The 24,802-nt window shown below is 37.9% G+C and overlaps 7 protein-coding genes and 7 non-coding genes across 14 annotated transcripts in view; 9 read left to right on the top strand and 5 right to left on the bottom strand.

The window, feature by feature from the left end:
• Positions 1–2,423: 2,423 nt before the first annotated feature.
• Cbr-col-97 lies at positions 2,424–4,278 on the top strand (the record flags this gene model as incomplete). The annotated part of the gene is made up of 3 exons (XM_002640846.1): positions 2,424–2,585; positions 3,056–3,599; positions 4,088–4,278. The coding sequence occupies 3 exons, from the start codon at positions 2,424–2,426 to the stop codon at positions 4,276–4,278; spliced, it is 897 nt and encodes a 298-aa protein (XP_002640892.1).
• A 245-nt stretch (positions 4,279–4,523) lies between these two features.
• The window catches only part of CBG15776, a gene marked incomplete at both ends in the record, with an annotated part of 29,297 nt that continues 9,018 nt past the window's right edge, over positions 4,524–24,802 (bottom strand). Inside the window, 3 exon segments of the mRNA XM_002640839.1 lie at positions 4,524–4,682; positions 5,617–5,716; positions 5,762–5,872. Coding sequence (XP_002640885.1) covers positions 4,524–4,682; positions 5,617–5,716; positions 5,762–5,872 — 370 coding nt within the window.
• Positions 7,808–7,879, top strand: CBG29065. The gene has a single exon. It is a non-coding gene (tRNA).
• On the top strand, positions 8,900–8,971 carry CBG28822. The gene has a single exon. It is a non-coding gene (tRNA).
• Positions 10,245–10,316, bottom strand: CBG28154. The gene has a single exon. It is a non-coding gene (tRNA).
• On the bottom strand, positions 11,322–11,393 carry CBG28982. Its single transcript has one exon. It is a non-coding gene (tRNA).
• Cbr-col-98 lies at positions 12,899–14,412 on the top strand (the record flags this gene model as incomplete). Its single annotated transcript, XM_002640845.1, has 2 exons — positions 12,899–12,979; positions 13,561–14,412. The coding sequence occupies 2 exons, from the start codon at positions 12,899–12,901 to the stop codon at positions 14,410–14,412; spliced, it is 933 nt and encodes a 310-aa protein (XP_002640891.1).
• CBG15781 lies at positions 15,044–16,632 on the top strand (the record flags this gene model as incomplete). Its single annotated transcript, XM_045243403.1, has 2 exons — positions 15,044–15,150; positions 16,056–16,632. The coding sequence occupies 2 exons, from the start codon at positions 15,044–15,046 to the stop codon at positions 16,630–16,632; spliced, it is 684 nt and encodes a 227-aa protein (XP_045095797.1).
• CBG28795 lies at positions 16,972–17,043 on the top strand. The gene has a single exon. It is a non-coding gene (tRNA).
• On the top strand, positions 17,886–17,957 carry CBG28675. The gene has a single exon. It is a non-coding gene (tRNA).
• Positions 18,656–20,995, top strand: CBG15780 (the record flags this gene model as incomplete). The annotated part of the gene is made up of 2 exons (XM_002640843.2): positions 18,656–18,765; positions 20,068–20,995. 2 exons carry the CDS (start codon positions 18,656–18,658, stop codon positions 20,993–20,995), a joined length of 1,038 nt encoding a protein of 345 aa, XP_002640889.2.
• On the top strand, positions 21,394–21,465 carry CBG28340. The gene has a single exon. It is a non-coding gene (tRNA).
• On the bottom strand, positions 21,643–23,291 carry CBG15779 (the record flags this gene model as incomplete). Its single annotated transcript, XM_002640842.1, has 5 exons — positions 21,643–21,675; positions 21,722–21,848; positions 21,911–22,095; positions 22,495–22,817; positions 23,210–23,291. The coding sequence occupies 5 exons, from the start codon at positions 23,289–23,291 to the stop codon at positions 21,643–21,645; spliced, it is 750 nt and encodes a 249-aa protein (XP_002640888.1).
• Positions 24,126–24,802, bottom strand: part of CBG15778 — a gene marked incomplete at both ends in the record, with an annotated part of 1,968 nt that continues 1,291 nt past the window's right edge. Inside the window, 2 exons of the mRNA XM_002640841.1 lie at positions 24,126–24,332; positions 24,382–24,570. Coding sequence (XP_002640887.1) covers positions 24,126–24,332; positions 24,382–24,570 — 396 coding nt within the window. The remainder of the gene's footprint in view (positions 24,333–24,381; positions 24,571–24,802) is intronic.

The raw sequence follows: 24,802 nt of genomic DNA, 5'->3' as shown, positions 1-24,802 counted from the left end.
CGCGCGGATGAACAGAAGACGTTGAAGAATAAGAAGAAGAAGAAGAATAAGACGTTAAAGGAGTAGAGGAAGAAGAACAGAGAGAGATGATTGATGGTTGTTACCTGTGAGAAAAAAGAAGCGTGTCGTTTAGCTGAACTGGAATAGGTGATGATAAACCAATGAGGTAATTATGGGTAATTAGGCTTATCTTGGATATGCTAAGCTTTAATAGGGCATTGAGATATTGCACAATTTTCAAAGGCGCATAACTTGATTCAAAATGAGCTAAATTCATTGAAAAGTATACCAAAATGTAGGAAATTTTATGGGCCTTAAAATAATGTAAAATACAGTAGCCATCATCAAATCAAAGTTCTCGGAAATTGCTTTAAGCAGGTGTGTTCGGTGCGTTGAACGCAGTTTGATATTTAAAGGCGCATAACTCCCTTCAAAATTGAGCTTGGTATACAAAGTTAATACGAAACAATAGGATATTTTATGGCCTTTCGAATTATATGCAATACTCACACTCTCAGCTTCAAACATACCTGGATAACTCAGGCCAAAGACAATGAACCATCAAAATTCTGGCTTCTGAAAGTTGAAAGACGCATAACCTTATTAAAAAATTGAGCTAGATTTACAACCTTCATATTAAACCATAGGAAATTTTATGGGCTTAAAAATGGTGTGAAGCACTAGCTAGAAATTACAAAAGGAGTTTTTTAATTCGCTAGCAAAGAAACGCAACGGAAAAATTGGAAGATTAGTCGATTCATTAACGTTTAAAATCGCATAAATTCCTTCAAAATTGAGTTAAATTTCCAAAATTAAAACTAAACTATAGGAAATTTTCTGGACTTTTAAATCATATAAAACAACCCATTGCTAATCGTTTAATGAACCTGCCGTAAAACCTAATACGTTCTATCAACATGGGCGAAATTTATCTAATGGGAAATATCTGGTCCATGACTCTTTAGTATTTTTGCCAGCAACCAAAAATAACCCCCTTTGTATTACAGATTTTTCTCTTCTGATCATTGGTTTCTGTTATACATACCCTTATGCATACTACCATCAAGTACCGTTTCCCCTACCTTTTTCCCTTTTCTAGAACTTTCTCCAAATGTCTTCCGAAAAACTCTCGACCCCTCTTAAGACTCCGCCCCCCTTCCTCTTTTCTTAGTCAACCGTTTTTTTAACCCAGACATTCTATTAAAAACCACAAGGAAGCTTCTACTTGCCACGTCTTCTTCATCACTGCGCGTCATCCCTCCTACAAGCCCCGCCCCCTTTTTTTACTCCTTCTGCCGCGGCGACGCTGGCGTCGTGCCCCGTGTACAATACGGTGTAGAGAGACACGGGGCGCATATATAAACTCCACTGGCATTGCCATTTTCTGATATAACCGTCACACACTGCTTTCCCTTTTATGTGGTTTTCTTAGGTTTCAAATACTCGGATGAGATTTGACTTTTTGACTTTTTTCAAATCAATTTTAAAGATAAGTTTTTTGCTATTTTTATATTTCTATACCTATACGAACTTGTAATTTTACTTATTCACTTTTTTGCAAAAGTTTCAGTTCTAAACTCATACCCTTCTCCCAACTTATCTTTGAGTTACCTAGCTTAAACTTCGAGGAGAAGGAATTTCACTTGCTAACTTTTTTGATATACGGTTTCTTACTAGTTTTCAAGTTATTTGTTAAAGTGTTGCATTTTACTTTGCTCCCTACAATTTTGTATGACTTTTGTAAACCTAGCTTAACTTTGAAACAAGTTATGCGCCTTTAAACTTTTATCAACCTTTCTCTTCTATGAATGCTTGCTACTTTGCTAGCGCTTTTCCAAATATCCCAAGATTTTATTTTCAATAAGTATTATATATCAATTTGAAGCTTATAATATGTTCTACAAATTGATATAGTTTTTAAAATTCTAGCTAAATTTTGAAGATAGATATGCGTCTTTAAACAATCTACTCATCTCCGACTGTTTCCGTTGCTAGCTTAACTTGCGATTTTCAAAAATTCCTGTACAAGTTTCTAATAAGTGTTGTATAGTATTTGAAAGCTTATAAAATTTCCTACAATTTGATATAACTTTTGTAAATTTAACTCAAATTTGAAAAAAAGTTATGCGCCTTTAAATTTTGACCCTCTTTTCTTGAATTCGACCCATCATGTCAGGTTTGAAAACTTTTTTCTAGAACTTCAATCAGATTATCATTTTAGGACTGTATATAATTTTGAAGTTTTTAAGATATCCTACGCTTTGGTGTAAATCAGATTACTGTACCTTGGCTTTTGAAAATGTTATGCGCCTTCAAAATTTAGCTCCTTTAACCTACTCTATTCTCTTCTATGCGAGCCTGAACCTCGATTCGAATTTTGTAATTTTCCAGAAGTTTCCCCGCTTCTCAAAAAAAGGCACATGATGGAGGAGGATTCACGTGAGAAGGCGTTCCGTTTCGTCGCCTACTCGGCTGTCACGTTCTCGCTGATCGCGCTCGTCAGCGTTTTTGTCACACTGCCACTGGTCAACAACTACATCCACTCGGTGCATCTTCGTGTGCACGATGAGATGCAGTTCTGCAAGGTATGCTAAATTTTTTGTAGAACTGGTCAAAGCCGCCATTTTCGTTTTTTATTTGTCTTAAAATGTTGAGTTTGAAGGAAGTTATGCGCCTTTAAATAGGCGCCCTCCCTTTGGCTCCGTGCAAAAAGGTGTGCGAACTTTAAAGGCGCATAACTCAAAAAATAAGCGAGCAAAGCTAAATCTAAAAATTGAAAAAATGTGTAAAATGTAAAGTGGTACATTTTTTTAATTAGCAAGTTTTTGATAGCTAGCTCAGTTTTTGAGATGTGCGCCTTTAAAATTAGCGCGCTCCCCTCCGGGTAGAAAGCGCTAACTTTAAAGGCGCATAACTCGAAGACTACAATAGCTATCAAAATTTTGCAAACTACCAAAATATGTGAAATTTAAAGGGCTATATTTTCATAGTTAATAATTTATTAATAGCTAGCTTAGTTTTTAAAATAGGAGTCTCTAAAAAAAGCTATTTTCAGCTCTCCGCTCGCGACGTCATGCTAGAGATGCACAATTTCCGTCAGACACCAAACAAGAACCTCCCATTCTTCCTCCGTCGTTCTTCCAACGAAACGACACGTCTGAAGCGTGAGGCGGCCGCCTGCCAAGGTTGCTGCCTTCCAGGACTTCCGGGACCAGACGGTCCACCAGGAAAGAACGGAGCACCAGGACGGCCAGGAGCTCCAGGAGCCCCTGGATTTCCAGGACGCCCACCAGCAGTGTGTGAGGAGATCACCGAGCCACCATGCACACCATGCCCACCAGGAGAGCCAGGACCACCAGGACCACCAGGAGATGCTGGAAATCCAGGACAATCTGGGCATCCAGGAAGAAATGGAAATGACGGAGGAGTTGGACCACAAGGACCACCAGGACCACCAGGAAACAACGGAGAGGGTGGAAGAGATGGACCACGTGGAGAGCAAGGAAGACCTGCTATCTCGACGCCAGCTCTGCCAGGAGATCCAGGAGCACCAGGAGAGCCAGGACCATCTGGACTGCCAGGAGATCAAGGACAAGCCGGTGGGTGCTCTTAAAGGCGCATGATTATATTTATTTTGAGGCTCCTTTTAAGCTGAATCTAGATGTACACGTTTCCTTGAGTTCAGACCGAAACTTAGCAAGTTATAGATGCTTAAATTTAAGAAGTTACCTAGCCATGATTATACTCATTTCAGAGCCCTTTTTACGCAGAATCTAGCTCATTCAGTTTAGACTAAAACTGAGCAAGTAATAGGTGTTAAAAAGGAAGCAATGAGTTTTGAAGGCGCATTGAACCTAACCAAGATTATACTCACTTTAAAGCGCGTTTTAAGCCGATTCTGATTGTTTATGTTTCATTGAATTTATACCAAGGCAAAGCAAGTTATAAAATCCTGAAGTTCTGCCACCTTCAAATTGCATCCAGTTTATGTCTAGGCTCATTTTAAAGCTCTTTTTAAGCTAAATTCAGTTGCATAAAATTAATGAAGTCAGGAATAAATCAAGCGTTTTATTATCAATTCTTCCAGGTCGCCCGGGATCCGATGGAGCTCCAGGACCACAAGGACCACCAGGTCCACCAGGTCAACAAGGACATCCAGGACAAGGTGGACCAGCGGGACCACCAGGACAGCCAGGACCACAAGGAGAGCGTGGAATCTGTCCGAAATACTGCGCCTTGGACGGAGGTGTCTTCTTTGAGGATGGAACTCGTCGTTAAGCACCCAATGCTTCTTATTAACTTATCTCTTAAAAGTTGCCTTTTCCAAAAAGTTCGGGTTAATCCGTGCTGTCTTTTTTCATTGTCTTCTTTGGTGTATCTGTACATTTATGAAGAGTTTTTCAACAAAAAAAAATTGTTTTTTATTCGAAAAGGTTTCAAGACATTTGGTGATTCCTCTGGGCGCGGCTGTTATGGAATGTTCCTTAAATTCGGTACTCTATCCCTTGGCGATTCTATTCTAGCTACTTACGAACAAAACTCTCCAACTTTTCTCTCGGCAAGTTCGAATCTGGGGCTCCATCAAACTTCTTGTATGGGTAGATCATTCCTCGGTCCTTCCATTTTGCCAGAACATTCAGAAGCGTGATTCCAAATGAGTAATGGGCACAGAGACCGTAGATCTAGATATTAATTTGAAGCTTATAAAATTTACTGAAGTTTGGTGTAGTTTTTGCAATCCTGTCACATTTTTGAAGATAATGGACTCAGCTTGTCTTGATGTCTTGTTAAACTTTGATAGCGATTTTCAAAGAATCACTGTCCTAATTTTTGTCTAGTATTTTATACTATTTTAAAGCTCGGAAAGTTTCCTGCAAATCGGTCTGTTTTTTTTCTAAATTCCACACATATTTGAAAAAAGTTATGCCCCTTTAAATATTGAACTCAAAATGACTGACGCACCGTCAAGAGAGGATGGATTTTGATAGCGATTTTCAGAAAATTACAACTCTAGTTTTTGTTCAGAAATTGATATCATTTTGAAGCCGCAAAAACGTCCTACCTTTGGTGTAGTTTTTGTAGCCCTAGCACATTTTCAAACAAAGTTATGCGCCTTTAAAGTTAGCGCGCTACCCATTCTAGCTGGTAAGATGCGCGATCTGATTTTAAAGGCGCATATCTCAAGAAGAAAGTTGACTATCAAAAAAATGATAAGTTGTTAAAATGTAGCCTTTCAAATTTTACATACTTTATTTGTTGGCGAAATTTCAATAACTATTGCAGTTTTTGAGCAATGCGTCTTCAAAGTTGGCGCGCGCTTTCTAACCAGCGAAGGAGGAGCGCGCCAACTTGAAAAGCGTATATCTCGAAAACTAAGCTAGTCATCGAAAAGTGGCCAGCTACAAAAATTTAGAGCATAAAATTTCACATATGATACATTTTAAAATTGTTAAATATTTATTCTTGTATGTGAGTTATGCGCCTTTGAAGTTTCCTTCTCCTTCGTCGTCGGGCAAAAAGGTACGCTACCTTTAAAGGCGCATAACTCGAAAACCAACCTAGCTATGAAAAAATGGTGGACTAAAAAAAAGAAGATCATACAATTTTCTATCTTACCCTACAAAACACATTTCTATCCTTGGTCACTTTCTCGAACGCCAAACTCCTCTTCCAGTTCACTATGCCTTTAGTAGCAGGGATATTTACTTGTTTAGACCTGGAAATCTTGAACATTCGCAATTTCAGGTAAACCTAAATCAACCTAAATTGTGGAAGATCCGATTTATGCCAGATTTTCAACTCTTCAGAAATGTGTATGAAAACAAATAGGAAGTACAGAAATTTGGTCATTTTTAGTAGTTCCAAATTCGAACTAAAATTCTATAAAATTTCTGAAAAAGTGGGCTGAAAAACACTCGAAACTTCTGAAAAGTGGCATTGTCCCTGCCTTATGTCCCTATCTGTTTGTCCGGATGTCCAGACTGGTTCAAGATGTTCCAAAAAATTGCTGAATTTTTGAAAATTGTTGCCCCCCCCCCCTCCGAATTTTTTCATTGTTTTCCGTTTTGCCGTTTTTGTTTCCTTGAACTTTTTGTCAATAACGTCTTCTCTTATTTCTTCCGACCGACAATCACCGTTTTCCAATCTTTTCCTGTCAGTTTAACGAATTCTAAATGATGTCAGAAGATGGAGAGAAGAAGAAGAAGAAGAAGAAGAAGACGTGGGGAATAACAGTCATTACATAATACAATCAGGTCACACCCGAAGGACATAATTTAGTGAGAAACGGAAAAAAAAAGAACTACAAGAGTCTTTTTTGGCGGGAAAATTTGAAAATTTGAATTTATTGAAAGTAGAAAAAAAGTTTTAAAAACCAATGAAAGTTAGCCCAAGTAGCCTAAAAATGAACATGTTGAAAAAAGCCCCCATATCTCAGCTCTCACTTAATCAATTGTTATGGTTTTTGTACTGATAGATAGGAAATTTTATGTTGATCTTTATAATATTTTGATGTTTCAGAAAATTCTGATTTTGACGCCTTCAGGTCTCTTTTGAATGAGCCATATACATTTTCGGCGCTCGCAAAAAGTTTTGCCCCGTATCTCAGCTCCCACTGGGCCGTTTCCAATGGTTTATACACCGTGAGATAGAGAATTTTACAACAACTTTAATATTTTGATGTTTTTAAAAAAAATCTTGTTTTACGTCTTCTGGAGCCTTCTGAATAAGCCAGGTACAGTTGAAGCGCTTATGATAGATTTTGCTTTGTATCTCAGCTTCCACTAAATCAATTTTCCTGGTTTTTATACTGTTAGTCTGGAAATTTTATGGCAAATGTAACAATATCTTGATTTATTGAAAGATTATAATTTTGACGTCTTCAGGTCCCTTTTGAATAAGCCATATACACACTTGCAAAAAGGTTTGCCCCATATCTCAGTTTCCACTCAGCCAGTTTTTAAGGTTTTGATACCGGTAGATAGAACATTTTTTGAAAATTGATATATTATTTTGAACTTTCAGAAAATTCTATATTTGACGTCTTCTGAAACCTTCTGAACGAGTGATGTGCAGTTGAAGCGATCATTATACGTTTTGTTGTGTATCTCAGCTTCCAACGAGCCAAGATTCATGGTTTATATAAAAAATTCCAAGAACAATATTCTATTTTTTCAGTAAATTCTAATTTTTACGTTTTCTGAAGAATTCTGAATAAGCCATTTAGAGTTTAGACGTGCATTATACGTTTTGGTATATCAGCTTCCACTAAACCAATTTTTATGATTTTTATATCGTTAAATAGGAAATTCTATGCTAATTTTTATAACAATTTGAATTTTGAAAAAATGTCACTTTTGACGTCTTCTGGAGCCTTCCGAAAAAAAGAGAGATCTGAAAACTTTTTCAGTCAAGTTGATGTCAATGGGGTGGTGTGTTGTTCCAGAGGGTTTAACTAAAGATTTAGTAACCCAGGCGGAATATAAACGATAACCCAAAGACTCCGGACTGATTGGAAATGGAAAAAGAGACATTTGTTTATATAGGAGGGTCTTATGAAGCGGCCGACTTTCTTTGGAGGAAGTGAAAAAGGCAAAAAATGAAGAAAATGATAACTTTTTGTTTGATAAGACAACAAGACAATGTGTAAACATAACTTTTTTAGTTTTCTTTAATTCCAAATGTTGAAATTTTCCCTTTCCCATTTTCCCCAAAAAAGAGTACACTCTCCTTTCTCATCCCCCTCTGACCTTCTTCCTCTAACTCCCCGCGCTCTCTTCTACGCCTTACGAGGACTTCGTTTCCGTGTGCCCGTATAGCTCAGTGGCAGAGCGTCTGTCTCGTAAACAGAAGGTCGGCGGTTCAATCCCGCCTGGGGGCAATTGCGTTTTTGGTTTCTTTTTCAGCCTTTTCATACTCTTTTTAATGGTCAATAGGGTTTCTGATGTGTTTTGGAGTGTAGAAAAGTCAATTTTACCAGTTTTCCTGCCTGAAAATTCGGAAAATTTTTTCAAATCAAATTAGAAAGTCTTCAGTTAAACTTTCACTAAACAGTCTCGAGTACTATCCGAAACCGCAGAAACTACTTCCCATTACCTTGTTTACTCCCATCCAAAGTCTCAACGACCATTATAAGGAGATGTGTCCTTCAATTCTCTATCTCTTTTTTTTGCTTGGAATGGAATCAACTTCCTTGACCGATGGAGTGGAAGAAGGCAGAGAAGAAAATGAAGGAATCGGTTTCACTGTATAAAGTTATACGGTTTCGGAATATCCTTCCTTAAAATAAAAAAAAGATTGACCTAGATTTTCAGGGTTAAAAATCTACTTCCGTTTTTACCTAATAAACATGGATTGTGTAATGAACATGTAATAAACAAAAAAAACAAATTTCAGGTCTCGAAAAGTATTGATTAAAAGGTTTCTAGTGTTCTACGAAGGAAGTTATGAGCTTGTTTCAATCGAATGAAGTTATAAAATTTGCAACCAATATTTCTCCAATTTCCGTCAATGTTACCCGGTCACAATGCATACCATCCTCTGTAAAATAGAATTTTGAATCCATTGAAACTATTTGCAGTCTTCTACTATAGTTTTGAACAAAGTTATGAGCAAATTTCAACTAAATAAGGCTTCAAAATTTGCAACCAGTATTTTTCAGGGTTCCGTTAAGTTTACCTAGTCAAATTTAATATTGGCATATGTGAAATTGAATTTCCAGTTTATCAAAACTAGTTTCAGCGTTCTACAATAGTTTTGAACACAGATATGAGCAATTTCTTCAATAAACATCATACCACTAATTTTTCTGCCACCCCCCCCCCCCTCTCTCTCTTTTCGCTCCCTCTCACCCCTTCTTCCCCCTCCCTTGTGTACGCCCTCCACTCCTTTCCTCTCACGCTCCGTTGTGGTCTAGTGGTTAGGATTTATGGCTCTCACCCATAAGGCCGGGGTTCGATTCCCCGCAACGGAATAAGTTTTTTATTTCTTTTTGCTTTGTTTTTCTAGATGTAAAATTTGATTTCCAATCGATTGGAAGCATTCTCAATGGTCTAGAGTGATGTTTAGCCGAGTTATGGAGCATTTTTTCAGGGAAAACAGTAAAAAGGATACAAACGTCTATTCCACTGAGGAAAATAAGTCAAAATGATTTTTCACAAATTAAAAAAAAAACTTTTCCAGTCAAGTTTTTGTCGATGGGGTGGTGTGTTGTTCCAGGAGGATTTAACTAAAGATTTAGCAACCCAGGCGGAATATAAACGATAACCCCCAAAGACTCCGGACTGATTGAAAATGGAAAAAGAGACATTTGTTTATATAGGAGGGTCTTATGAAGCGGCCGACTATTTTTGGAGGAAGTGGAAAAGGTGAAAAATGTGAAAAATGACAAATTTTTGTTTTTTTAATATATCTTACAGTAACCGAGATAATTGAGCTCAAATTTGACGCTGCTCTGATTGCAGGCCTTCCTATACAATCATTTGAGCTCAATTATCTCGGTCCCTATAAGAGATATCAAAAATCTTTCAACTGATAAAATATTTATCATATTATCACAAATTTTTTGTTAGTTGACAGTGTTTTTTGATATCTCTCCGAGATATTGGAGCTCAAAGTCATAAACCGGCAAAATGTCCCCGATTGCCTTTAAACGTATAAATAATTGTAGTTCTTGAAAATTCCAAATTCTATACTTCTCTAAAACATTCAAAATGCTAGTACTCCTTCAGAAAAAGCTTTAAAAAAACCAAATTCAAAGTACAAAAATCACAAAAATCACATCTTTTCCCCTTTCCAAGTGTGTGACTCCTCAAATTAGTTAGCAAAATTCGTTTCATTTTCCGTTTCTCTTCAATATAGTCGAAATAAACAATTTAGCCATGATGTTCATGTCTTGTGTCCGGTCGTAACCAGTTTTTCAAATTCTTCTTTTTTTTCCTTTTTCTTCCAAGTTTTTTTCTTGCCTTTCTTGCCGGTCATCATCAAATACTTCTTTTTGTGAGACGTATCGGTTTTCGGACACCGAAATTCCGTTGTTGATTGGTCGGTTCGAAAAACTTTAAGGTCATTATGAAGCTTATCAGATGGGAATTTTTAAATGTTTTGGAAGACTTATTTTGGCTTTGGAAAGAAGAAGCGCTCTACAACTTTGCTAAACATCACTCTAGACCATTGAAAATGCTTCCAATCGATTGCAAATCAAATTTTACATCTAGAAACATGAAGCGAAAAGGAAAAAAACCTTATTCCGTTGCGGGGAATCGAACCCCGGCCTTATGGGTGAGAGCCATAAATCCTAACCACTAGACCACAACGGAGCGTGGGGAAGAGGGGAGTGGAGGGCGTACACAAGGGTGGGTAAAAGCGGGGGTGGCAAGGGGAGAGGGGAGAGGAGGGGAAGCATATGAGGTTGTAAGCTGGAATATTATCAGATGGAAATTTGCCCATAACTTTGCTCAAACTCATTGTACAAAGCTGAAAAGTATGTTGATCGATTGGAAAGTAAATTTCACAAATGCCAATACTCAATTTGACAGGGTAAAATGTACGGAAATCTGAGCAATATTGGTTGCAACTCTTCAAAACATGGAAATTGGAAATTCGCTCATAACTTTGTTCAAAATCATCGTAGAACTCTGAAAAGTGTTTCAATCAATTAGAAATTGAACTTGTTAAAATCCTGAAAACCTAAATTTTGAAGTTCTGAAAAATGATATTTTCTAGCATAGCCATCAAATTCGCTTTAAAGTTTCTTATAAAGTTACCATGAATTCTAGGTATCACCAAACCAAAAAGTTTTGTTTTTTGATGTCATATTTTTCGAATTTTCTGTCCCAACAAACCCAAACAGCAAAGATCACACCCGCTAATTCCTATAGCTGCCTTCTGCTTCCAAAAAAAGAGAGGAAATCCAAATCATGTGTCCTTTTCTCACAAAAAAATACATTTTATCATCCCTATCTGTCTCTTCCATCTCCTTGAAAAAATGACTTGTCACATAATTTGACTTGTTTGGCGAAGGTCAGTTCGAAGGCAACTAAAGTGACAGGTCTTGCTTGACTCGAATCAATGTTCCGTATGGAATTCTTTTTTGCAGGTTTCTTGTTTTTTGGAAAGGTTCGAAGAACTTGCAGAAAAAAAGAATACTATAAAATAATTTTTATAAGAATTCAGATGACACAGATGAGTCATAACAAAAAAATCGTCGCCAAATGCCCTGTAACTCTGCTAGATTTTGAGCAAGACTTCTGAAAGTAAGCTCAATCAATTGGAAATCAAATTTTACATATAGAAAAATAAAGCAAAAAGGTTAAAATAGCTTATTCCGTTGCGGGGAATTGAACCCCGGCCTTATGGGTGAGAGCCATAAATCCTAACCACTAGACCACAACGGAGCGTGGAGGTGAGAGAGGTGGAGGGCGTACACAAGTGAGGGGAAAAGCGGGGTGTGTTAAGGGAGCGAGAGGCAATTCCAGTTGGTGTCGTTGTAAAAATGTTTTTGTTGGTGGTAGTCATGGACGATTTTTAGCATATTCTGAAATATGAGTTTAAAAATTTTATATGATTTTAAAGCGCTTTAAATTTCCTATATTTTCATATATTTTTCATTGGTCTAGGCAAATTTTGAAGGGAGTTATGTATCTTTAAACTTTAATATTTGATTTTGCCGAAAGTATATACTTAGCGCTCGTTTTAAAAACTTTAATGATTGTGTTCAATTTGCCGTTTTATATCTTTTGGAACCCCATACAATTTGGTATAGCTTTAATGAGTTTTCGCTGATTTTGAAGGAAGTTATGCGCCTTAAAACTTTTAAAAAAATCAAAATTTATGGTTAACGGTTTTGTTCTAGGTTTCCAATGTAGTTTTGAAGTTAAACATTTTAGTGTTGTATATGTTTTGAAAGCTCATAAGATTTTCTACCATTTAGTATAACTTTTCTGCAGTTGTGTTGATTTACAAGGAAGTTATGCGCCGTTAAACTTTGTTGGATGCACGAAATGTGCCATACGTGCTTATCACCCATTTTTAGAATCTTTTAAACAAAATATTTGATAAAAATTTATATCATAAGAAAGCTCTAAAAATGCTCTACAAAATAATATAATTTTGTAAATTTTGATTGATTTTTAGAGGAGTTATGGGCCTTTCAGTTTTAAGCTTCGCTCATCCGAGCCCTACCTACTAAGCATCATATGTGCTCAACGCCCATTTTAAGAGCTTTTTAAAGCGATGTTTTGAAGAATTTAATATCATTAGAAAGCCCTTGAAATTCCCTACAAAACAATGTAAATCATGTAAATCTCTCTTGACTTTGAAGGAAGTTATGGGCACCTCTACCGTACCCCAACATCTTTACAAAACGTGCCTAAAGAGATCCAATAAAGAAGAACCGAATGGTCAAGGTTGAATATTTTAAAGGCGGAAAAAATAAGTGTTCCAAGGAAGATTAGATGCATTAGGAACAAGACAAAAAGGCGTCAAAAATCATTGGAAGTTAATTAACTTCTTTGACCAATTAACTACTTTTTCCAAAAAATGCAAAGAAGGCCAGAAAAATAGATTCTTCTGTGTTCTTCTCCTCTTCTCCATATCCTTCTTTTCTTCTTCTTTTTGACGACATTATCTGTATCAAATCTGTTTACCTAAAAACATCGAACTGTTTTTCCCTATCTCTATTTTCTTCTCCTTTGGTGACCATGACTTTGTCCCCTCCCCCAAGACACTCAATTCGGGGTGGAGACCTGAAATCACAAAATAGCACCGGGAAACGAGAGACGCAGAGTTTCTTCCGTTTAGCACGCTAACCGAAAAAACGGTTTTCTGCCGGACGACGGGTATAAAAACCTCGTTTGGAGACCTTAGGAAGACAGTAGTCTCGACTGAAGATTCTCTGAAGATGGACATTGACGTGAGGCTAAAGGCATACCGGCTGGTCGCCTTCTCCGCCGTCGCCTTCTGTGTTCTTTCAGTGGTTTCGGTGAGTTATCTGCGCTTTATTAAGCTCTTGAGCTACGCGCTTTTAGGTTTCCTGGAGCTTTAGAGTTCGAATTGATCTAGTTTGAGGTAGAAGGCCTTCAAAGGTTCCTGGCTGCCCTAGGCTTCATTGTTCGTAGTTTAAGCTAGATGACCGTGTAGGTTACTGTAGAATTTGCTAGCTACGCGGTAAATGTCTGTCTGGCTAGTATACCTAAAGCTAGTAGCTAAGCCTAAGCCAGCTACGCTTAAACTAGCTGAGCTTCAGTTAGCAAAGCCTACACTAGTCCAGGCGGTACTGCTCTTTGGATTAGCTTTAAGAAACCTTCCAGAGTAGAACGTTTCAACTGCCTTGATCTTCAGATTTCAGAGTCTATAACAGGAACCAATAGCTTCATAGCAATGAAACTACCATCATTAAAAAGAGCGAAAAATTTTACACTAGACACTGCTTCAATCGATAGCTTGCGATGCTTAGCAAGAATATTTTAGAAGCTAGACGTCTAAAATCTCCTCCGCGAAATAGAGCTAACAAAACTAGACTTTCCTCGATACCTAGAAGTCTGACGATCTCAAAAATTCCAGGTATGCATCACCCTACCAATGGTTCACAACTATGTCGCTGGCATGCGTGTCCGCCTCTCGCAGGAGGTCTCCTTCTGTAAACACTCTGCCGATGAGGTCTTCACCGAAGTGAACCACCTTCGCGCATCCGCTGGATCCAACCAAAACTCCACCCGTAACGCTCGTCATGCTGGATACGGAGGTGGTTATGCCCAGCCACCAATCGGAGGAGGCGGTGGTGGAGGTGGAGGATCTTGCTCCACTTGCTGCCGTCCAGGAGCACCAGGAGCCTCCGGAGCACCAGGAAAGCCAGGACGTCCAGGAGCACCAGGAGCCTGGGGAATGCCAGGGAACCCAGGAAAGGGAGGAAGCGGACCATGCCACCCAGTGGTGCCAACTCCATGCAAGCCATGCCCAGGAGGACGACCAGGACCACCAGGACCACCAGGACGTCCAGGATCCGATGGGCAACCAGGACGACCAGCCACCGGAGGAGGTTCTTCCAGACCAGGACCACCAGGACCAAAGGGACCACGCGGACAGCCAGGAAACGATGGAAAACCAGGAGCACCAGGACAGCCAGGGCAAGATGCTCATGGATACGGAGGAGGTGTCGCTCCCCCAGGACTACCAGGACCACGTGGAGCTCCAGGACCCGCCGGACAGCCAGGATCCTCGGGAGGCGGTCGTCCAGGACCAGCAGGACCAAAGGGAGCACCAGGACAGCCAGGACGGCCAGGACCAGATGGACATCCAGGACAACCAGGACGTCCAGGACAATCGGGAGGAGCCGGAAACCGTGGAGTGTGCCCGAAATACTGTGCCATCGATGGAGGAGTGTTCTTCGAGGATGGAACTGTTCGCAGAAGATAGATTCAAGCATTTTGTATTTTGTATTGTGTGCCTCACTGCCTTTTTTATTACTACACCCATTCAGGAAATGCCTTTTGTATTACTTGTAATCTCAAATAAATTGTTCAGCGATTTTTTTTGTTCAGATTTATTTTTCTCGGTTCCTATAAGAGATATCAAAAATCTGTCAACTGATAAAATATTTTTCATGATATCATTAATAATTTATCAGTTGGTACATTTTTGACATCTTTCATAGGAACCGAGATAATTTGCCACAAAGCGCATAAACCTCATTTTCTCCTTTACGCGCATTTGAGCTTAATTATCTCTGTTCCTGTGAAAGACACAATAAAACTGTCAACTAATAAAATATTGCTGATATTATGATAAACATTTTATCAGTTGACCACTTTTCGATATCTCTTTTAGAAACCGAGATAATTAAGCTCAAAGTGCATGGATAGGGTCGTCTAGGTCTCCAATCTCTCTTTCTGTGTTACACACACTATCCACATATGAGACGTGTATGGTTCAGGTGGATCTTCCCAGACTTTTCCGGAGAAAATAGTTTTTTTTAGTTTCAAGTCTTTTTTTTCTCATTTTTTCTCCTTAAAATTCTCACAGAAACCAGGATTTTCCAGGCTAAAAAATGGCTGATCCTGTTAGAAATGAGAAACCGAAGCCCGATTTTCGACTAATGGATCTCAATTTTTGGTGTCGGCTGCAAATGATCTCTCATTGGGATATTAAAAAACAGTGAGTCGAGTTTTTGAGGAAGAAACTTTGAAAAATAGACCTATTCGCTAGCTTGAAGGGCTGCATCGCTGATCTATGCGGTCACAACCGACGCTTTGGATTTTGAGCTCAATTATCTCGGTTCTTTTATAAGATATCAAACTTTTGTCAACTGATAAAATGTGTGTCATAATATCAACAATATTTTATCAGTGTACAGATAACTCTTGTAGGAACCGAGATAATTGATCTTGAAGTTCTACCTAGTTGTCACCGTCTCTTCTCTCACCAAGAAGAAATAGGTTATCTTTAAAAGCGAATAACTAGAGAACCATAAGCAATACTAAAAATTGGTTAATTGTAAAAATGTAGAGCATAAAATTTTATATATTTCTATAATTAAGAATTTTTGTGTACCTAACTTCCTTCCAAAGATATGCGCCTTCAAAGTTGGCGTTCTCCCATCCTCGGCGCCGGCCAAGAAGTCGGGCCAACTTTAAAGGCGCATATCTCAAAAACCAGGTTTGCTGCTGGAAAATACATATTCACTATAGATTAAACTCACCAGATTCTTTAGTGACTCCAAAATTTCAAAATTTCGCAGAATCGCCTTCTCGCACTGCTCGAAAGAAAGTTTCAAACTCGTCAAAAGTCTCAACCAAAAGCCCAGAATCTCAATCAGACTGGAAAATTGGAATTGGATTACTGTAGACGTTGGCAATTTAACATGTTTGATTAAATTGGTGGACGAGGATATTGCTTACCCTGGCTACGCAACGCCCATCAATTTCGGTTTGAACGCTCGTGACGCATTCGTCCATTTATGTGAGATGTACCACCACAAAGAGCTAACTGTCCGTCTCAATCGTTACTCGATAACTCCATTTGATGCTTTTAGAAACGTTATTCATGGATTTCCAATTCAGGAAATTATTTATTGCGATGGCACGAATAGATGATGAAAGGGATTATATGGAGGATATGCTGGAATTCTTGCTTCCGTCCAAAACGCTCCTAATTTCCGAAAATCCGTACGATTCGTATCAAGAATTTCGAGACCCAATTTTGCAGTTCGAGTATGAAACTTTGGTCTCAAAATATCCCAAACAAATTGATCTACTAGATCTCAAATCAATCAATATTGAAATTAACCTGAAGAGTCCTCCTTTCCAAAGACGACGGCGTTTAACTACTCAACAATTCCAAGGATTCGTCGAAAAATGGATCAAATCAGAAGCCAATCCCAAATTCAAAACAATCGTTATCCATGCCGATTCAAGAGAGGTTGAAGAGTATTATCAGGAAAAAATACTCGACGGATTACTGTATCAACAATTGCCAAATGATTGGACATGCGAAAGTTTTCCAAGAGGCCCGTTTTCGAGGGAATATATGACTGATAATGGAATCTACGAGGTCCAGCGAGAAGCCGATGGACAGAAGGCGGTTGTTTGCTTCCAATCATTTGCCAAAGTGGTTTTATGGAAATTTTTTGTTGCTTAACTTTTGCCTTTCATGTTTGCAGTTATCTAAGACTAATTTAAGCTAAGTTATTACAATTTGAATGAAAAGAATAGACTCAGTATAATTTTCTCCTTTTTTCTTTTCTTTTTAATAGGCGAAACTAAGTTCCCAGCACTCTATCTTATGTAAAACTTAATTCCCTATCGGTTCAGCTTATTTTCAGCTCTCTATGAACATTTCCAGCTTAGTTGCAGCCATTCCAATATTCTATAACTCGTTTATCATTCCTTCAAATCTTCCCCTCCTCCATCTCAAACTCTCTCGCACACTCCACATTCCCCCTCATGTGTACTCCCTCCACTCCGCTCCCCTCCACGCTCCGTTGTGGTCTAGTGGTTAGGATTTATGGCTCTCACCCATAAGGCCGGGGTTCGATTCCCCGCAACGGAAGAAGCTTTTTGTTCTTTTTTGCCTTTTTGTGTATTACTTAAAATTCAATTTTCAATCGATTACAAGCATTTTTTATCTAAATAAACGTTATAGGATCTCAAATCAATCTATACTGAAATTAGCATCGATACTTCTCCTCTTGAAGGAAGAACAGCTGTAACCACCCAACACTTCCAAGGATTCATTAGAAAATGGATCAAATCAGAAGCCAATCCCAAATTCAAAACAATCCTTATTCATTCCGGCGCAAGAGGAATTGAAGAGAACTACCAGAAAAAAATTCTCGACGGCTTACTGTTTAAACGATTGCCGAATGATTGGAAGTACAAAAATGTTCCCAAGTTCACTTTATGGTGTATGCCTGCACATGTCAATGGAATCTTCGAGGTGCAGCAAGAAGCCGATGGACAGAAGTCGGTTATTTGCTTACAATCATTTGCCAAAGTGGTTTTAAGGAAGTTTTGTGTTGTTCAAACCTTACCTGATATGAAATTCAACTCCCTATCGGTTCAGCTGATTTTCAGATCTCTAGGACTATTTTTAGCCAAGTCATAGCTAATTACCTCCATCACATACCACCTATTTCACAGTTTTCCAGCTCCTTCCCATAATATAGTCCTCGTTCGGATTTTTATACCATATCCGATGTAAAATTAAATTCCCTATAAGTTCAGCTTATTTTAAGCTCTCTATGACAGTTTTCAGCCTAGTTACAGCCATTCCAATATTCTATAACTCGTTTATCATTCCTTCAAATCTTCCCCTCCTCCATCTCGAAATCTCTCGTACACTCCACATTCCCCCTCTCATGTGTACTCCCTCCACTCCGCTCTCCTCCACGCTCCGTTGTGGTCTAGTGGTTAGGATTTATGGCTCTCACCCATAAGGCCGGGGTTCGATTCCCCGCAACGGAAGAAGCTTTTTGCTTTTTCATAAATGACTTAAAATTCAATTTTCAATCGATTACAAGCATTTTCAAGCGTCTAGGATGACTCTGGACCAAGTTATATTGAAAAAAGTTCTTTGTAACTACAACCATTCAGGAATGCCTCATGTAATCTCAAATAAATGTTTCAATGATTTTTTTTTCGTTCAGGTTTTTAGATTATTTTGACATCCACAGAGATTGCAGGGACCTTCGAAAAGTCCCATTCTCGTTCATTTAAAAACAGGCCACAAATCTCTTCTCAACTATGTACGGTCCTTTCTGAAGTACAGTAATCCTCTTCTTCACCTTCGTTTTATTCTCATCCCTGGTACCACCCATTGTTCTCTATACCACATTGCTCAGTCTTAACGTTCTCGTCCCAACTGCACTCACGCGACACCTCTTCTATCTTAACGTTCTCTCTCGCGTTCCTATGACGCATTCTTCTTCCCCCCTGATACGCCCCGCCCCCTATTACGATCATTCTGCTCCTTAGACAGTCCCCTATACATTTTCCCATTTTCCTTGGGACCCCCCTCTCCATATGTCTGCGTCTCCAACTCTTCCTCCTCTTCGCGCGCGCGCTCATTCCTTATTTGAATCTCGTTCTCTTTTTTAGGTCTATACTTATAGATTTTTCCGTAGAAAATTGTTTTAATAATAGGAATTTTCCAGGTTTACAGTATGGCTGAACCTGCGAGAGACGAAAATGCACCGAAGCCCGATTTTCGACTAATGGATCTTGATTATTGGTGTCGGCGGCGAATGATCTCTCATTGGGATTTTAAGAAACAGTGAGTCGAGTTTATTTTTTTCAAAAAAAAAAACAAGTTAGTTTGGTTAGTATAGTTTGGAGCTCTAGATCAAAGGGCTTAAAGACCACATAGCTGTCGCAGCTGGAGCTCATTTACCTCGGTTCCTTTGAGAGATATCGATGTTTTGTCAACTGATAAAATGTTTGTCATGCTCTCTTTAACATTTTTGTAGTTAACCGGTTTTTCATGTCTCTAACGGATGTTAAGTTAATCGAGCTTAAAGTGGAGGTAGCGTAAACATAGAACGCCCACCAAGCCGTCAACTTTGAACCCATATATCTCGTTTCTTTTAATAGATATCAAAATTTTGTCAATTCCAAAAATGTAGAGCATGAAACTCTTCAAATTTTTATAGCCAAAAAATCTGTTCTAGCTTTTTTCGTTTTTGAGATATGCGCCTTTAAAGTTTGCACCCCTTTTACTTCCTTCAGGAGCGGGGATCAGAGGCGCGCTAACTTAAAGGCGCATATCTCAAAAAAAAACTAGCTACACAAAAAAGGCTTATTGCAAAAATGTAGGGCTTAAAGTTTCACATATATTCATAAAAAGTGAAATAGTTTGAGCTTTTTTCGTTATTGAGATATGCGCCATTAAAATTATTGTCGAATTAAAAAAAAGTGACACCTGAGAATTTAAAAACTTTTGCCTTTTTTGATCTACGAAAAAGTGCGGCAAAACGTAATATTTCAGAATTTCGGCTCATTCGAGCTACTTTCGTGTTTAATTTTAGTTTTTTGATGAAAAATAGATTCTAGAGATGCTAGCGATTTTTATATCAAGAAATCAAAATTTTGTTCAGAAAATCACACTAAATTCACATAAATTAATTTGTTATCTACAGTATCCGTTTTCGCTCCGCCCCCTCGTAAATCGACACGAGCGCCGTCTCCGAGATTTTCAGGTGTCACTTTTTTTAATCCGACAATAGCGCCTGCCTTCTCCTTATGGGTGGTTGACTTTAAAGGCGCATATCTCGAAAACGAAGCTAGTTACACAAAAAAGGCTAATTGCAAAAATGTAGGGCTTAAAATTTTACATATATTCATAAAATGTAAAACAGTTTGAGCTTTTTTCGTTATTGAGATATGCGCCTTTAAAGTTAGCGTCTTCCTTCTCCTTATGGGTGGTTGACTTTAAAGGCGCATGTATCGAAAATCAAGCTGGATGCACAAAAATTGTCAACTACAATATTGTAAAACACCAAATTTCCTAGAATTTACTTTTTTGAAAATGTTTCTTTAAAACTAATCGAGATACAAGTATTTTACAGTCTATTTCCAGAATCGCCTTCTCGCACTGCTCGAAAGAAAGTTTCAAACTCGTCAAAAGTCTCAACCAAATACCTAGAATCTCAATCCAACTGGACAATTTGAATTGGATTACTGTAAACATTGGAGATGAGATCGTGGGTCGGGAAAGTGCACGATATATCATCAAATTGGTGGATAATGACATCGATCCGCAGCGCAGTGGCTACGCAACGCCCATCAATTTCGGGCTGAGCGCTCGGGAGGCATTCGTGCATCTGTGTGAGATTTACCATAATAAAGAGCTCACAATCCGCCTCAACCCTGAATCAAAAACCCCATTGGATGCGATTCGAAGCGTTTTCGATGGATTCCCAATTCACACTGTAACCTATTGCGATGGCTCAAATAGAGAGGAGGAGAATTCTTATATCAGGAATATGCTGGACTTTCTGCTCCCGTCTAAAACGCTTTTGATGTCTAGAAATCCTTACGATTCGTATCAAGAATTTCGAGACAACGTTTTGCAGTCTGAGTATGAAACTTTAATCTTACAACGTCTTTCACAAATTGATCTACTGGATCTCAAAGCAATCAATACGGAAATCAGCCTTACGATTCGTCCTACTCGACGAAACCTGCCTCTAAACACTCAGCAATTCCGAGGATTCATCGAAAAATGGATCAAATCAGAAGCCAATCCCAAATTCAAAACAATCGTTATCCATTCCGGTTCGAGAGATGTTGAAGAAAATTTTCAGGAGAGAATTCTCGACGGATTACTGTATCAACAATTGCCAAATGGTTGGACATGCGAAAATGTTCCACATGGCACATTTTGGGGAAAGATTTTTCAAGTCAGTGGAAATTTCGAGGTTCAACGAGAAGCCGATGGACAGAAGGCGGTTATTAGTTTCGCTTCTTTCGGTAAAGCGGTTTTGTGGAAGTTTTTCGTTGTTTAAGCTTTCAAATTAAGCTAGATTGAGTTTCCAGCAGTTTTTCGGATGTAAAATTTGATTCTCTATTGATTGACATAATGTTTAGTCTTTTAAGTCCGGTAGCCAAGTCATAGCTAATTACCTCCATCACATACCACCTATTTCACAGTTTTCCAGCTCCTTCCCATAATATAGTCCTCGTTCGGGATTGTTACACCATATCCGATGTAAAATTAAATTCCCTATAAGTTCAGCTTATTTTCAGCTCTCTATGACAGTTTTCAGCCTAGTTACAGCCATTCCATTATTCTATAACTCGTTTATCATTCCTTCAAATCTCCCCCCTCCTCCTTCTCTCGCTATCTCATTTCCCCCGTTTCCCCCTCTCATGTGTACGCCCTCCACTCCCCTCTCCTCCACGCTCCGTTGTGGTCTAGTGGTTAGGATTTATGGCTCTCACCCATAAGGCCGGGGTTCGATTCCCCGCAACGGAAGAAGCTTTTTGTTCTTTTTTTGCTTTTTCGTATATGACTTAAAATTTAATTCCGAATCGATTTAGCATATTTTCAAAATTGTATTTTGACTCTGGACCAAGTTATTTGAATAATAAACTTTAAAAAAAAGTATTTATTTCTCTCTTGAAACACAAGGAATGTTTTAAAAAAGTTCAATTATGCTCCAGTTTCACTGATCATAGAAGTTTGCTGAAACTTTTTGAATTGATTAATGAAGCCAAAATTCTAAAAATACCTTTTTCATTTTCTCATTCTCCTCCATCAACTTCTGAACATGAATTCTGACGTCTTCAGAATTCAACGATTCAGAATCCTCCAACCATTTTTGAACCATACAAATTGAGTCTTCAGGTTCTTCCTTGCTAGAAAATTTGAGAAAAATTTAAAAAAATTTTCCCCAAAAATTTCAAAAATCCCTAATTACCCCATAATTACAGCATCAGTCAGATCCGTTGCAAAATCCACACTTTTCTTGATTTTTCCCAATTTTTTGATGGATTTTCGAGTTTCCTCATCTTCAGATTCCATACCTAGTCCAATCGAAGTATCGATTTTTGAGGCATTCTTGACAGAAATCACTGATTCTGATGATTTGCTTTTTCCGAGTTTCTGGAAGGTTTTGGGTTGAAAAAATAAAATTTTTGGCTTTTTCATAAAATTTGGGTCTACAAACAACAAAAATTTGACTAAAAATATGCGACATTTGAAAATCTGAAATTTTTTTCAAAAATCCAACTTTTGTCTGAAAAATCGAATTTTCGTCTGGAAAACTGAAATTGGGATGAAAATAAATAAGATTTTTGGATTTCTCATAAAATTCGGGTCTAGAAAACTCAAATTCAGCTAAAATTGAAAAACCAAATTTTTTGAAAAAAAAATCCAAAATTTTGGAATTTTTTGAAAAAATTCAAAATTTTGAAAATATGAAAAGATGTGAATTTTCAACTTTTCTCGACCAAAATTTGGCTGGAAAATCGATTTTCCCACTTTTCAACATCGAAAACTCACGATTTGAGGCTTAAAATTGATTTGTGGCTTCACTTGACACGCCCATCCGACGAATCGGTGCCACGTGGCGGCGCCAAACGTCAACCGGGAAACCGATTGAAAAACAAAAAAGTAGGTCAAGAAAATCGATATTTTCTCTTTGATCTGTCCGGTGATCGGAGCGATTCCCGAGGATTTCAGACGGAAATTTCTGGAAATTTCCAGAGAAACGCAGAAAATCAAAATATACAGTAGGTAGATATGGAAGAGGACAAAGACGAGGATGTATTCCATTGATTTTGGGGTCCATGGGACCATTTCGTACATTTCAGAGAATCGGATTCCTGAAAATTTAGGAGTTTTGAAAAAAAGACATTTTCCAAAAAAAAAATTTTTTCTTAATTTTCAGGATTATCCAAACTCAAAAACATTAAAATCGATTTCTAAGCTCTTGAAAACCTAGAAAAAACGAATAAAAACCAAGAAAAAACGAGTTTTACAAAAAATTGCATGGATGGCCTAGTGGGTTTTCGGACAAGAAAATTTATTAATCTCAACGCCAGAGTTCGATTCCACTTGACGTCAAACTCTTTTTGCTTCTGTTTTAAACATGTTTTATTGGTTCTAGAAGCTTCTAGATGTCATTTTCAGATTTTTCTGAAATTTTTCGAAAAAAAATTTCTATTGGAATCTTTTTTTTTCTGACAATCTTTGAAAGTTTAGATCAAATTCTCACCATTTTTCAGCGATTTCGTACACCGAATCGTCAATTCTTTACACGTGTTCCATAGTGAGCGCGCCTTGAATTTTATGTCCATTTTTTCAGAAATTGCTGAAATTTTTTGAAAATTTCAGATTTTTTAATTTCTTATTTCAATTTCGTGGATCTGTCAATCTAGAAAAATGTTTGGAAAAAAAGCTTCACGTGAAAAATTGAAACTTCAGCAATTGAAAAATTGCTGAAAAAAATTTTTCCGGAATTTCAGAAACATCTGAAAATGAAATCTAAAAGATTCTAGAACCACTAAAAAGTACTCAGAAAATAAGCAAAAAAAGTTCGAAGCCAAGAGGAATCGAACTCTGGTGTTGAGATTAGTAGATTTTCACATCCAAAAACCCACTAGGCCACTCATGCAAAATTTTAAAAATATCGTTTTTTCTTGATTTTTAACTTTTTTTCTAGGTTTTCAAAGGCGTAGAAATCGATTTTTAGGTTTTTCAAGTTCAAAACTGCTCAAAAACTAAAAAAACCGTCGAAAAAACTTTTTTTTGGATTTCCAGATTTTCAGAATTTCAGAAAAATCTGAAAATGACATCTAGAAGCCTTGAAAATTACTAAACCATGCTCAAAAAAGACGCAAAAAAGTTTGGCACCAAGTGGAATCGAACCCTGGTGTTGAGATTAGTAGATTTTCCTATCCAAAATCCCACTAGGCCATCCATGCTATTTTTTTTAAAAACTCGTTTTTTCGTGGTTTTTTTGTTGTTTTTTCTAGGTTTTCAGGTGTGTAGGAACCGATTTTGATGTTTATTCCAACCAGAAACATAAGAAAAACCTTTATTCATTCCATCAAATACACAAACATTCACAGCTCAATAAAATAATATCTTTTTCTGTCCTGATTCGACCATTTTGGTGGGGGGTGGGAGTTTCAGATCCCTCCATACGCCACATTTTCAGTCCATTCAAACTGAAAACGTTCCGATTGTGTTGGCGACATCCCGATTCCAGTTTGAACGTCCTTGAATGGTCCTGGGAAATCCGTATATTGGGAGAAATTGCGAATTTCACGGAGATCGGCCAACGTTTCGGGAGAGAACTCGCGGAACACAAATGCGTTGATTGATTCGTCCTTGATCTGAAAAAGTTAATTGGACAATTAACTATTTTTGAAAAAAACTAATTACATTGAAACAATCCATGACTTGCTCCAGCTCATACATCGACTCCGGACTCAACATCTTCTTATTCAGGGTGTCGGTGTCAGAAAGACCATTTTGGATTACGGTACCTGCGAATCCTTTAACCGGAAATTGAATATCGAGGTGTCCCAATTCGGCCAAAGACTCTGCTCCCAGTGCCTTCTTGTTGATGGTCTGGAAAAAAATTTTGAAAAATTTGAGTTGATTTTTTAGAAGATCATATCTCAAAAACTACAATAGCTAGAATAAAATAACTAACTAGTAATGTGTGTAAAATTTGATGCTCTACATTTTTTATGTTAACAAATTTTTTCTAGCTAAAATAGTTTTTGAGATATGCGCCTTTAAAGTTAACGCGCTCCCCTTCCCCTTGGCGCGCCCCCTGTCACTGGGTAGAAAACGCGCG

This window comes from Caenorhabditis briggsae (genome assembly GCF_000004555.2).
Source record: "Caenorhabditis briggsae complete genome, chrIII, whole genome shotgun sequence".
In the NCBI taxonomy this organism is placed as follows: domain Eukaryota; kingdom Metazoa; phylum Nematoda; class Chromadorea; order Rhabditida; family Rhabditidae; genus Caenorhabditis; species Caenorhabditis briggsae.
This window is presented reverse-complemented; position numbering and strand designations above follow the sequence as displayed.